Source organism: Taudactylus pleione, unplaced genomic scaffold, assembly GCF_031769625.1.
Source record: "Taudactylus pleione unplaced genomic scaffold, aTauple2 ptg000619l, whole genome shotgun sequence".
Classification (NCBI taxonomy): domain Eukaryota; kingdom Metazoa; phylum Chordata; class Amphibia; order Anura; family Myobatrachidae; genus Taudactylus; species Taudactylus pleione.
The window spans coordinates 2,805,533-2,820,852 of record NW_028285021.1 but is presented as its reverse complement, the minus strand read 5'-3'; the positions used below and the strand labels follow the sequence as shown (position 1 = coordinate 2,820,852).

Below are 15,320 nucleotides of genomic sequence, written 5' to 3'. Positions count from 1 at the left end.
AGTGTATGGGGACAGTGGGCCATTCTGCCAGAGGAAGGTAAGTAGGATATATCTGTGATACTAGTGTATGGGGACAGCGGGCCATTCCGCCAGAGGAAGGTAAGTAGGATATATCTGTGATACTAGTGTATGGGGACAGCGGGCCATTCCGCCAGAGGAAGGTAAGTAGGATATATCTGTGATACTAGTGTATGGGGACAGCGGGCCATTCTGCAAGATGAAGGTAAGTAAGAGATATCTGTGATACTAGTGTATGGGGACAGCGCTCCATTCTGCCAGAGGAAGGTAAGTAGGAGATATCTGTGATATGGGGACAGCGGGCCATTCTGCCAGAGGAAGGTAAGTAGAAGCTATCTGTGATATCTCTGTCAGAAATATCTCCAACATCTGCTGCGGTCCCTCCTTCATACATTGGTGTAATGCTTGTGGGTAGACCCTGAAAATATATTTTTTCAAAGGAATGTGCCGAAAATATATTATATACTGATAAATAGGCCTCTGTTAGTGTGGATGGATCTCCACAGCTTGAGCAATACGAAAAGAGCTGGAAGGCAAGGTTATTGCCCAACTAGTGGCTAAGCATTGTAAATTATTAAGCCATATTATGCATAGTCTCAGATATAAAATAATAGATCATATCCCAGCAACAATCAGGGGTGAAGACAGAACGGGTAAACTCCTTAACCTTAACACTGATACCCCTTTCAGACATCTCAAGATTCCTGGGAATTTGGCCTGCCTCAGCCAAATTCCCTGGTAGCCGTGTCTGAAAGGTACCTACCCGGGAACACGTTCCCGGGTAGCCGCCCCTTCAACCAGGGTTGTTCCCGGGAAATTACCCTGGTTCTCTCTGAATGGTGCTACCCAGGAATTTACTACTCCCGGGCAGCACCAAGCAGCTCTTACATGGAGTTGACAGTGCAGAGCGTCCTATAGGACACTCAGCACTGCTGCTCACCACCCCCAGCGCCGGCCAGCTGTGTACAGAGAACCCCAGCTGGACGGTGGGGACACTCGCCGGCGGGGTCTCTGCCACAGCGGGCCGCCCGCCACCCCGGTCCCTGTGTCAGCGACATAGGACCCCAGCCGAACGCCAGGGACACCCACACTGGAGACAGCCGACTGGTCCCAGCCATACTGGGCCACCCGCACTCCCGCTGGACCACCAGGGAATTAAAAGAAATTTAAAAAAAATTATGATAAAAAAAAAATCTGCATTACGATTGGCCGGCTTCCGGCAGCTAAATGATGACATCATCATCATCAGCCAGAGAGGGGATAGGCTAGGAGGAGCAGACGGCAGAGAAGAGGCAGGTAAGCAGAAAAAAACTGCTCTTGTCTGAAAGGGGTCTACCTGGGAATTTCCCGGGTAGACACTGTAGTGTGAAAGGGGGGTCTCGACCAAATACCCGGGAATTTGCACAGGAGAAATTCCCGGGTCTGAGCAGGACATTTCCCGGGTTGTATATCTGAAAGTGGTATAAATGGATTTCTCTACTTCATACATTGACCCCCAGTGGCATGAATGAAAAAATATTGTTGAATTCTGTCTATTATTTTTTTTCCTCCCTTATTTTATAAGTGTACATTATTTAAGATCATGATCATCTGAGCATATAATGGTGATTATCTGGGAATGTCTAGTCATGTAATAACTGTACAAGCCTTTCATCTTGTTACATACTTTACAACAGTGTCCCCTTGTCTTAATTGATTACTTACAGTGTGTCCATAGCCATATAATAGTGTGCATTATATACTTGCTTCCAAGTAACTATGTGTGAACCTACTGTTCTTCTTGTTTATAGTATGCGTCCTACTTGCTATATATTTTTTCACATAGGTGGTGATGCCTTTTTAAGCAAGAAATACACTATGTAGACAATAATGATTGGACACTGACAGCAAATAGATCAATGAGCTTTTATTGACGTCAGTACTTTGTTGGTCCACCATGTGCAGATTTCTGCAGACGCCCTTCTTGGCAAACTGTCCACAAGTTTCTGGACAACAGCAGGTGGTATGTTTTGCCATTCCACCTTCAGTACAGGGACCAACTATGATACTGAAGAAGGTTGTGTCGGCCTAGAATGCACCCAGAGCCGTAATTATACTTTTTGGTGCCCTGTGCCAGAGAGAGCATTGCCCCCCCCACCATATTTTAAATAGGGACATAAGATAGTGCACCTGAAAAAGGGGAATGGCCTCATGGAGAATGGCCAGGGAAGGGATAGGGGAGGCCAGGAGATGCTGGGGATAAAAGAAGAGGAAGCTACAAGTGAGAATAATGGTAAACAGGAAAATTGCCAGGCCCAAACAGCAACCTACCCTGCGGTGCCCTGTACAATGGCACTGGTCGCACTACCCTAGTTATGGCCCTGAACGCGCCCATCGCTCCAATTCATCCCAGAGGTTCTCAGTGGAGTTAAGATCTGGACTCTGAGCTGGCCAGTCCATCCAGGTTACCGGATTTTCTGTATACCAGTCCAGCGTCGCCCTGGAAACAGGACAGGTGACATTATCGCACTGATAAAAACATTTGTTGTTTCCGTAGAACTGCCGCAATATAGGGAGCACAGAGTTATCGAGAACATCTCTATATTTCCCAGAGTTAATGACCATTCATTACAACTAGTGGACCCATGCCATACTTGCTTACATTCTCGGAAGTCACGGGAGGCTCCTGATTTTTCAGGTTAGCCCCTGCAACCCCAGAATAGTAGGCAGATCTTCCCACATCACGCCCATTCCCTAGTGAAGTAGTCAGGATGGGGAGATTTTACAAGGAATTTTAGGGGCCGTAGGGGGGAGGCAGGGCTAAAATGATGTAGATTACAGTCTGGCCCCGCCACCAGGGCCGGATTGATGGCCACATGGGCCTGGAGCTGAAAATGACCGAAGGGCCTATTATGAGAAGCAGAGGAGGTGTGACCAGTGCTCTCCCTAAATGTGTAAAAGGAAAAAAATCCTTCATTTTGTGAGGTAAATAGAAATACAAATTTACTACTTATGATTTATGGCTGACTGTGTGGAGAGCAAATGGCCAGTCAACATCATGTTGTCATGACAATGGGCCTATTTTTATGTGGAGGCCTGGAGCTGCAGCTCCATCCGCCCCATTGTTAATCTGGCCCTGCCCGCCCCCCAAACCTGCCAACAGCATCTCATCTCTGGGCTGCTCCCGGAGAGGTTTTCTAAAGTCGGTAAGTATGACAAGACCGAAACTAGGATTTTTGTCACCCGGGGCAAAACAGTATTTTGGCGCCCCCCTGGTAATTCCCCCATAGTAATGCCCCCTGCAGCAGTGCCCCAATAGTAATGCCCCCTGAGGTAATGCCCATATAGTAATGCCCCTGTAGTAGTGCCCATATAGTAATGCTCCTATAGTAGTGCCCATATGGTAATGCCCCTGTAGTTTTGCCAATAAAGTAAAGCCCATATAGTAGTGCCCATATAGTAATACCCCTGTAGTATTGCCCATATAGTAATGGCCCTGTAGTAGTGCCCATATAGTAATGCCCCCATAGTAATGCCCCTGTAGGAGTGCACATAGGATAATGTCTCTGTAGTAGTGCCCATCAAGTAATGCCCCTGTAGTAGTGCCCATATGGTAATGCCCCTGTAGTAGTTCCCATATAGTAATGCCCATATGGTAATGCCCCTGTAGTAGTGCCCATATAGTAATGCCCCTGTAGTGGTGCCTATATGGTAATGCCCCCATAGTAATACCCCTGTAGTAGTGCCCATAAAGTAATTCCCCTGTAGTAGTGCCCATATTGTAATGCCCCTGTAGTAGTGCCCATATGTTAATGCCCCAGTAGTGCCGCTTACAGAAAAATAAACCAAAAAAAACATTACTTACATTAAACCCCGCTCCAATATTCAGGAGAGAACTCCAGCCTCCGGCTACCGCGGCGCTGCAGGGAAGGAGCCGGGCGCACGCTGGTAATAACATCGCAGAGGACGTTTGGCTTCGAGCCTCTCTGCGGCGCCAGGCTGGAGGACACTGACAGCGGGTGCATCGGCGCACCCGGTACACGTGCACCTCCAGCCCCCCTCCCCAGTTGCGGCCCTGGTATGACCCATGCCAAATCAGCTGAAACAGGGGTTGTCCAATTACTGTTGCCCACATAGGTCCTAATTCGGTATGGATCGCAACTGCGTTTTTGCATGGAACACAGCGGCAAAAATATGCTAATTCTTTCCAAAGCTCAGCTGGCATAAAGACGCCCACAACTGCTTTCTCACATCCGTCCAATGTTTTCTTTTTGACGCACAATGACCACTTACGCAGCATTTACAGCAGATCTGACCTGCCGCAGACACTGCAAGTCTCCTCACACGCGGAGGGCTCTCAAGCTCCGTATGCAATCACAGTGGCTAATTTATGCACGCCCAAGCAATGGCGTTTAGACAGGCTCTGCAATGGATTCCTCCATAGTCGCAGTGCGTTCACAGCGCACACACAGTGCGGCTTATACGCATGTGCAATGACAAACAATCGGCTGATCTGCATCCTTAGTTGAACTTGCGATCGGTCCTGAATCAGGCTCATAATGTACAACTCCGGCGTCTCAATTCTGACGGCCATTCTGCAGGACCGTAGACTTACTCAGGACTGCGATAATCTAATTATCCGCTACTGATGCTGCATCATTGTACGCAGATGCTGCAGCATTTTACGCAGATGCTCTAATACATGTCCCGGCGGCTGCGAAATTTGCATTTTCGGATAGCACCGCATACACAACAGTGTACAAATCTGAATCAGGTCCTTAGGGTAATATTACACAGGTCCAAGGTTTTGGGTACAAGTAACCTCAGCTGTCACAAGCCGCCGCAGCATCTTGTTTGACAACAGTGCTCCGGGCGGCCCTCTCAGGGAAAGGCAAGGTGTACAGGGGGAGCTACATATGGGCCTTGCATGTATCTCTCTCCCAGTAATTCGGTCCTTATTCCTACAGTAATCCATGTTCTTGATAAAGAATTAAATATTTCTGCCTTCCTGGGCAGTGGTGCAGCAGACAATTTCATGGATGTTTCATTTTTTAACGGGGTTTGGTCCCCTATTCCCTACCTCAACCTGTCTCTATTGTTGGATTGGATGGCAACCTTATTACCAAAGGTGTAGTTAACTCTCGATCTCCTCCCATTCGTCTTTCTATTGGAGCTTTACATTCTGAAAACATAACGTTCCTTCTGTTTCATTGTCCTTTGGCACCTATAATTCTGGGGTTGCCATGGCTTAGGAACCATAACCCTGCTATCAATTGGCAGTCTGGTGAGGTTCTTCAGTGGGGGTCCACCTTGTTCTTCACGATGTCTTGCCCTACTGGTATTACTTGCTGTTACCATCCAGTCAGATTCCTCACCTGCTATTCCTCCTCCCTATCGTGATCTCTCTGAAGTTTTTTCTAAGAAGAAAGCTGATACTCTACCTCCACATTGTCCATACGACTGTGCCATTGAGTTACAGTCTGGAGCAGAACTTCTGAAAGGCAGGTTATACGCTTTGTCCCTACCGGAGAGTCAATCTCTGCAGCAGTACATCCAAGAGGGTCTTCATAAGGGCTTCATCCATCCGTCCAAATCACTGGTTGGGGCTGGATACTTTTTTGTGCAGAAGAAAGACGGGTCATGTATTAATTACCGGGGATTATATAATATCACCATAAAGAACGCTTATCCATTACCATTAATATGATAACAGTTGTTTTCGACCAACTTCAGAATGCATCTGGCAGGTGTTGGGACCGGCACCTCCGCAGAAGCGACGGTGGTGTAGCGCATGCGCATACCACCGGCTGTTTTGGCTGCAGCCCCTAGAAGCCATGTAGGGCTGCCCGAAAGGCAGAGGATCAGCTTCCGCTGGAAGCACACTCTCTGCTAATCGCAGCCCGGAAATGGTAGATCCAGAGGGAGAAAACACCTCCTCTTGGGACTGTCTGTCCTGAGTCTGTCCTGTGTGTGACTGGCATCTGGTGCTTCCAATGGGAAGCCACGTCCAGTCACAGTATAGCCAGTGCAGTAATGGACTGCAAATGGTTCACTAATGTGGCCAATTTTACTGGGGGACTGCAGCCTTTAGGTAAAATCCGCCACTGGTCCTTATTGTGCAGTTTACACAGATTGCATGTCCCTGCTCTGTTATGTTTTCACAATAAGCCCCCAAGGAATACCTCCCATTCTCCAATCAGGGCTTAGGGGTCTATTTACTAAGCAGTGTTAGGAGACAGAATGAAAAGTGATAAGGTGCCAGCCAATCAGCTCCTAACTGCCATCTCACAGGCTGTGTTTGAAAAATGACAGTTGGGAGCTGATTGGCTGGCACCTTATCACTTTCACTCTGTCTCCTAACACTGCTTAATAAATAGACCCCTTAGTATGTGCGCACAAATGGGGACATGACCATGTCACAACCTAACTCCCCTCCCCTATAATGGAGTCACAACTCCCAACATTCAACCTGTGGGATAAAGGAGGAATCAGGTCCATAAGGAGAGGTTCCACCGCCCATGGTACAAGGCCAAAGGGTCGCTGCCTCAGTGGCACCCTGCTGTGGGTCTGAGAGCGAGTTTGGTGAGATGAGATAATAAGCGCATGCAATAGTAAAGCCATTTGCACAAATGATGCAACACATGGGCTCCTTCTCTCCAGCATGATTGCTAATAAACAAAAACAGTTCTTTACAAGACACAACAAAGCTTTCAGCGATTAGTCCGCATTCCATGGAGAGCGGGTATTGTGCCATTTAGACGTTCTAATAGCTGCCTGCAGGCATTACATTACTCAGCACTCACGCTGTTTGCCATTTAGGCAGGTCACAGACTTATTGAATTGTCATAAAAGGAACTGCGAGCAAACCTAGTACTGTTTTATTGCAAATCAATATCCATTCTCTAAAGTAAACTGAACCAAACATGTGATACATTAATATGCTAAATGCGGCCTTTTTACCCTTATACACTCAATGCAAAATGTGTCCTAAAGTTAAAGGGGATGTTTCCCTTCAGTGTTGTTTTAGGATTTGATTATGTTATGTATGCATAGGATCACCTGAAGAATAACTAAGATTTCTATTATTTAGGCAAAGAAAGGACTGGGGGAATATTAGGATGACGTGTGCTGCTCTGTCAGGTTGTGAGATGCCACCAACACTCACACAGAGACAGATGAGGCCCCAAACAAGAACAGGACTCCCAAATACACGGGACACTTTTTCAAGTACTGGTTTTGTTAGGTGGAGCAAAGAACATGGGTTGGAAATGGTACCCAAAGCGTTAGACTGGAAATGCCTTATGTAGGCCATATATCCCATATATCTACTGCCCCAATTCCCTGTTCTGCCGATCGTTGGCCAATGATGATCGACGATCCATTGGTGGATCGTGTAATTCCCAACTTGCCCACTCCAACCACTTTTGGATTGGGGAATCGAGATTGTTCAGCATGCATTTTGTGTGTGTATATATTATATATACATATATATATATATATATATATATATTTATATTTATTTATTGTGACAGGGTCAGCATAATTCCACATGAGGTACATGTGGAATATCCAGATCTCCCAGGTCTGGCACGGCAAAGGTATTAGGGATGTATAATGTCCAGTTCAGGTGTTGCCTCAATCAGAATCTAGAGGGCAGCTGATTACAGACACCTGTGTGAAACTGCCACATCCTATGTACCTGCCTGTGGTGAGCAATAAAGCTACTGATGGATTTTTACCCAGTCCATGAGATTCTTGTCACATTTGGCACCAGAACAGGAGCTTGCTGGAAATAACTACGCAGCAAAAGCCCGGATACAGTGATCAGATCCACCCACAGCGGCAGTGAGACACTTTGCAGAACGCTACCCACTGCGCAGTGGCTTGGTAAGTGAATCGCTTTACTAGCATCTGGGTGGGTGAGTGTGGAAGGCCAGCCATAAAACGGCAGTTGTTCACAGTGATAATTTGTCTGTGTATATGCAAATTGTCCACAATATAAAAACTTGTGATTTTGCACCCAGGGAATGTAGTGCAGTTTTAAAGCTGCTGTTATAGATTGCAAAAGAGAATTTATAAAGCCTGCTAAATTTGTCCATAAAGGGAGAACGCAGTGTAATATGGAGGCATTGATGAAACTGTTTGCTGAATTGGTTGTAGGGCAGCAAGCTTTGGCTGCTGGGCATCAAACTGAAATTCAGCTATTACATGCAGAGTTAACTGAAGTGAGGAAAGGTGGGCAGGAGCGAGAGGTGTTACAGAAGCTTACTCAATTTGATGACATTGAAGCTTTTCTGGGCACCTTTGAGCATACTGCCTCACATTTCAAATGGCCTGAGGAAGAGTGGGCTGCCAGGCTTGCTCCCTGTCTCACAGGGGAACTTCAGCGAGCAGCTGCGATCTCTCATGGATCGAAATTGCAAATATATGATAATGGCTCACCCACCGTCCAGAGCTTAGAGACGCCCACTGACAGCTTCATCTCACAACTGCCGCTCATGCACAAAACCATAAGCATCGAACGCAGGTCAGGCGGCCATCAGCCTTCTGAGGAAGACTAAGCTGTTGCAGACATAGCAGCAGGTCTCCAGACATGGAGAGGGCTCTCCTGCTGCGAGCAAGAAGGCAGTGGCTAATTTATGCACACCCAGAAAACAGTAACCACTCCCTGTTACTTCCCCCAAACACTGACTACCTGTCACTCATATTACGAGTGAATCCCCTGCGTAATCGCTGCACGTGCACTGTATCGCTTACAAACATGCAATGACTAACCATCGCTCAGTCTGCGGAATTATCTGCATTGCGTCCACATCTGAATAAGACCCATAGTTAGCGATGCATTAAACGGTGCTGAGACCAGAAATAGTGGGAATCTGTTTTTTGCTGTCCTCCTGGTCCAGGCTGACATTACTTGTATGCAAGCATAATTACTTTCATGTTGGACAGCTGATTAGTTGTAGTCAGTTTCTTCTTGTAGTCCTGATGACTCCCAGGATTTGCTTCTTCTCCTAGATCTTGCTGCTCTATTCTCCTCTCAAGGGCCACCATACATCTGCGATGGATTGGGGCAATTCCCCGTTCTGTAGATGATTTGGGGAAAAATGTACAATGTCCGGTGAACACCGATCGCTGATTCCAACCAATAAGTGATCACAATCGGTAACATGTCTATTTAACATGTTGAATTTCAACGACCAATTGGGGCTGTAGATTGCTAGTTTATGGTAACGATCAGCCAATTTGCCAACCGTTACTAGTAGTAAAATGATGGGCCTTTCAATAATGACAGATCTGTCTTTCCTGAAAATGATCTCCAAATCACTGAAAAATATCTGTAATGTATGGAAGCAGATGGGTGGATTGTGAAATCCTAAAATCGCGGAAAAAACATAGCAGAATGGTTAAATCGTTGTTTTCTGATTGCTGATGTATGGGCCCCTTTACTTGCACTTCATGATTAGTTTGCTTTCTTTTCCTAGATCATTAATCAGCTCTCTGGTAGTTTCCCTCACTACACTACTCTGCCTGACACTTTTTCTGACTATGCCCCTTTCACATCTCCAAAATCGGTAGCGCTGAGGGGGGAGCGGATACAAATTACCCGGGCCCGGGCTGCCTGAGGGGCCCGTTGGGGGCCTGGGTCCGACGACGCCCCCCCCTCCCCCACAGCAGCCCAGCACACAACAGCCTCCTATGCCTGTGGGGGGGAGCGATCACACTGAATCCGCCCCCCCTGGCTTTGCGCTGAGGGGGCTCAGAGAACCCCCCCTCGCCAACACGCAGTGCCGCTTTGTGGCGCTGAAAATATATATCTTTTTAAGCTTTTTTCCCGAAGGCCTCCCGCGATTGGGCCACACCCCCTGTTACCCGGGCCCGCCGTGGCTCTTGGCGGGCCTGTCCAAAATAACCCGGGTTATTGCCATGTTGAGGTGGCTCGACCTGGGTCGAGGTTCAGTGTAAAAGCACCACTTTGGAATAACCCAGGTCGAGTAACGCGGCATTTCAAACCGAGTTATAAGCAGTGTTAAACACGGGTCGAACTCGGGTCTATGTGCACTTAAAAGTGTCTGACCCGTGTTATTCAACCTGGGACTCAGGGAAAAGTGCTGATTGGCTGCTTTTTGTATGCCTTGATGATGTCAGCAGCCTGATCCCTGCCAGCACACTACACTAACACAGAGAGAGTGAGCTCTCAGATTTTCAGCACCATGGCAAATTGGATTCCTGATGAGGGAGCTTCTGAGAATTAGGGGTGAGGCAGAGATCGCCAGACAGCTGACAGGAACTTTAAAGGAATCTGTTATATATAAAAATATAGCACAATTGCTGCAGTCCTCAGGTTTCCACAGGCCTCAGCAGCAGGTAGTAAATAAATTAAAATCACTTAAGAAAAACTACCTAAAAATTCATGACCACAATAAAAATAAAAGTGGGGCAGCCATGCTTGAGTGGGAATTTTTTGACCTTTGTACTGGAGTTTTTGGGTACACAGCTTTAACCACACCGTTAAGCCTTTCTTCCAGCCTTGCAGCCAGGGAAAGCAGCCTAAAATAGTTGTACAGTATAGTACAGAATGTGAGAAGTTTAAATAACTTCTCACTGGCTGAATCTAGCAGGAGTATAGAATGAACTATCATGAAGTCAGGGCTTCAACCTTGTGCTCCGTCAGCCATGATTGCTGCAATGCTGTGAGCTGTCCCCACCCCTCTCCTTTTGTTCCATTCTGACACCTCATCTTTCTGAGCCTGGTGGAGACCAGGGTTGAACACGGGAACAACCTGGGTCACTGTGCAGTGTGAACTGTCCGACCCGGGTTATGCCAAAAATGAGCTGATTGGCAGCTGTGGAGCAGTCACCACCCACTTTTCATGACCTCAAAAGTTTAGCAGGGCAGACCTTGGTGCAGTGTAAACAGGGTCTGATCCGGGTCTCATCCGGGACTGACCCGTGTTCAAAATCATAGGTCAGACCCAGGATTTTGGTGTGAAAGAGGTATTCGTTACTAGAAATACTACCACTCTAAGGGCTTCATTCAGAGGCGGCCGTACGGTCTACGACCGCACGGCCGCCTCGATGTTTGTCCAGTGCGCATGCGCACGAGGGAGCCGGCTCCTTCGTGCGCATGCGTGAGACCCGCTACGACCGACAGCGCAGGTCGTAGCGGGTCTCTTTCCAAAGGGGGCGTGCTGTCGATGTTGATTGACAGCACGCCCGTTTGGAAGGCGGGCCGGGGGGTGGCAGCCCAAACGGTGGCGTTACCATGGGAACGCCTGCCGTTTGGGGGAGGCCCCACAGACATGAACGCTTGCATCCTCCGACCGCCTCTGAATGAGGGCCTAAATCTCCTGTACATTTAAAGGTTCTAGTAATAAGTTTCTTTAGTTCTTTTTTCTTGTATATTGATTTTTATTCATTTATACGGTTTATCTTTTTTTAATTTCTTCTCCTAAAGAATAGAGATTAATATATTCCTGGTTCTGAAGTACAAATAATTTCCAGTCAGCTGCTAGTGAAAATAGAAACACTTACTATGGGACATATTCAGTTAGCTGCGTTAACCCGATTTGCGAGTTTCCGCGGCCGGCCGCAATGTTTTTGGTATACAATTAGCCGCAGAATTTTTTGTCGTAGCCCCAGAGCAGGTGTAAAGTTGGGAAAAATCACTGTCGGTAAAAATGTCAGGACTTGGTTCAGAACCCCTGGGACACCCCCTAATGATTAATTAGAAGTCTTTAATTAGTTTAATGTGGCTAATAATTACATGTCATTTGTGGGGTGAAATTCTACAAATAATGGGTAAAAAGATGTGGGACGGGTATATGGGGGTGCTGTGTGGATGGGACAGGTGTGCTTTTTTTAATATTGCAGGTGGGAGGGCTACGGGCTGCAAAGTGACTGTTTATGAACTGTTGGCATAATGATCCTGGGCACTGCTCTGCAATCGGAGAGATAGTGGGTAAATAATTGATTCATAGTAATGTATAACAAGGATCACGGCCATCCCAACAATATGTTCGTCTGAAGACCTTGATGAATCATTACGTGCATTGTTCAGCTCAGCATTAATTGTCAGATATCAAGGGCAGAGGCAGGATCTCCTTGAAAGCTGAGGAATATATGAAAATTGAAGGGTTTGTTGTTTTGGACACACGTGGCCATTTGGTACTGTACTGCAATGAGAGAAATGTGAGCTAGATCCATGAATATTTAACTATGTCTGCTAAAGTTTCAGTAACAAATAGGAAGGCATATAGAGCACATTAAGGGGACAGTTACTGTCTGAGCATTCTGCAACTTGTTCCTGTACCATGTTCTCTGTGAAGCCATTTTTCATTGTTGTTGAGAGAACTTTTCCCATTCACATCTCAACCCTGCAAAGTGTTCAATTCCTGGTGACAACCAGATGGGTGGAGCATGTGGGTCAGTACCCACGGTGGCAGGAGAAGGAGGCACAGATGAACCATTACCTGAAGATACAGAGGAACAGCTGAGTTCTGGTGATGGCACTCTTGAATTAAGTGGGCGCAAGATGGCACGTCTTCCAGCATCAGTATGTACCCTCTCGGATCAGCTGTATAAATTGTACCTGAGTGGCACAATGGTGAGTGAATTACCTGATGACCTTTATCAACTTCAGAACTTGCGCACGCTGGCACTTGATGCAAACCGACTACCTGAGTTGCCAGAGGCCGTGTGCTCTCTTCCACATCTGGGTCGCCTCTATTTGGGGGCGAACCGGCTACAGGGACTACCCCCATCCTTTGCTCGCCTCCAAACACTGCGCACACTATGGATAGAGCGCAACTTCCTGCATCACTTTCCATCGGTATTGCTGAGCATGCCTGCCTTGCGCTGCCTGCAAATGGGTGACAACCGTTTAAAGGGGCTTCCAGGGGACATTGCAACAAGCATGCCAGGCCTCCGAGGCCTTTGGCTCTATGGAAACAGACTGGAGCGTGTACCAAAGGTCCTTCTACGTTTACATGGACTTGAAATTCTGGATCTGGATCGCAACAAAATTGCAGTGTTTCCCGACATGAGTGGAATGAAGGGTATGCGCTTACTGTCTTATGACCACAACCCGGTGAACGCGCCACCTAAAGTGGCAGAGACGGTCACTCTGGTAGGGGAAGGTGCCCAAGAATTTATGGAGGAACGTGAGGAGCGCAGGAAACAGAAAGAGGAGGAGGAGATGGAGGAACGGGAAAGGGAACAGCAGGAGAAGGAGGCAGAGAAGGTGCAGGGGGGTGAAGAAGATGGAGAAGAGGAGGGACAGCAGGAAGAGGAACAGTTTGAGGAAGAGGAGGAGATGGAGAAGGGGAACCATAATAATGACCACTACTATGATGACAGAGAGGAGGACTACTATCCAGAGGAGGAAGGCTATTACCTGGACGAGGAAGAGGAGGGCTATTACCCTAGTGAAGGAGAGAACTATTATGTCAGGGGAATTTATTAATCGATCATAGATTTTATTGCCCAGCATGCAGAGAACAAATCAGAGCACTTGTTTCAGCTTTATATGTGTTGCAGAAGTATAAATGTCAAAATAGCAAAGAAGTGACACTTGCCCACCAGCAGATTGTGAAATGATTGAGCCTGATCAGAAATGTCTCTAACAGACCATCGGTCCTAGCGTCTGTCAACGTCTTTATTGTTTGTCATGTGCACACAGCGAGAGGGCCCCAGGCAGCAGGAGGGACACTGTGGTGTGGTATGTCCCTTACAGCACTGTCTATGTGTCCTGTTTGTCAGTACAAATCATTAACTTGCTGGTTTGCTCCATGTCATACTTTGGTAGCAGAACTCAGAATTAATAGTAGACAGAGCAGGTCTGGTGTTATATGAGAGGCCCCATTTTTTTATCTTGAAGGGGAACTATAGACAATTAGACAATTTCTCTTATGTAATCTGATGTGCTGCGCACGGCCTGTGCTTCATCCCTACAGGACGTTCCTTTTGTTTTGTCCTACAGTTTTTCCAGCAGATTCACCAGATGTATTATGTTTCCATGTTTACGAGGGTAAAGTCTGACAATGTGACACAAGGGCATTTACACTCCCCGCTCAGGGACAGGGAATAGGGGACACACACAAACACTGCATGTTCGCCATTTAGGTATAGATGTATTTGCACTGGAGAGGGGTAATGCTCAGCAGACAGTAGTGCTATTAATGTCTATATCCTGCAGAAGGTATTTTATTAATAAATCATATACAAGCCTGGTGCACGTTCTTCATGAGTCATCGCTATTTTCTAAGTGGTTATTTCATTGTAAACTCAGGTCACCCAGGATATATATTCCGACTGGCTGACCTACATTCTACAGTATAATTTATTATCCGCATTTATTTTGATTAAACTGCAAAATAAAAAGCACAATCTTGTTATGAAAAATTGAAATGTGGGAAACTCATTTGTTACAACCACAAGATATTGTGATCATTGTATGAAATACTTATACAATATAATGAGCGTTTTCGTAATTATGAGGGGTTGCATGTGTTGCGATTCAATACTTACTGCATCTATTTTTCCTCTCTGGCCTCGGGGAGATCCAAGGAGGGTAAATTAAGATGGGAGGGGCGAGGGCGTGGTGCTACAATTCAAGTCATCGCAGCCACCCATGACTTAATGCGCAATTAGCAGCACTGCTTCACAACCCCGCCCAATTCACCTGGGATGTGGGCGGGATCCGGGATAACTCTCCCAAATGTGTGAGTTAACAATGAAATGATTTGTATCTATGTGTTGGCCTTTATTTTCTAAATTGTATCTTTTGTCCATTCAAGTCGTCTACAATGCAATTAGGGACTGATGCCAGGTTGAACACAATTGTGCCCCAAATGAGAGGCGTAAAATGCATTTAGAAAAAAAGAGCAATTGCGCACACATGCAATATTACAACTATTGCAAGATGTGTGAATGCCTCCAGTAACATACAGTATACACCATATACTGGCATATACAGGCATATGTCCATATACTTACACCCACTGGCGTATTTATAATGGGTGTAGAGTTTGTGGTGAAGACGGACGCCTGGATCCAGAGCGGCCCAACCTGCACCCAAAGTATACTTCCCTTGTGCTGGTAAACTACCGCCTCCCCTCTGGTGCCATCTTGAACATCTTCCCAGTGACATGATCTTTGGTAAGATGGCACCGCACAGTTATGCCTTCCCAAAATCCCCCATAGAGAACAGCAGAAAAATTATCCTAATTGAGCGTCAGATAAAATAGAAATTTTAGATTACTCCCAAATCCTATATTTTTTAATGTTTTTGCCCTAAAATTTGGCAAGCAGCACCGAACGACAGT

General features: G+C 46.5%; 1 protein-coding gene across 1 annotated transcript; it reads left to right on the top strand.

Annotated features, from left to right (window-relative positions):
• Positions 1–12,403: 12,403 nt before the first annotated feature.
• On the top strand, positions 12,404–13,459 carry LRRC10B (leucine rich repeat containing 10B). The gene has a single exon (XM_088454568.1). The coding sequence runs from the start codon at positions 12,404–12,406 to the stop codon at positions 13,457–13,459; it is 1,056 nt and encodes a 351-aa protein (XP_088310694.1).
• Positions 13,460–15,320: the final 1,861 nt, after the last annotated feature.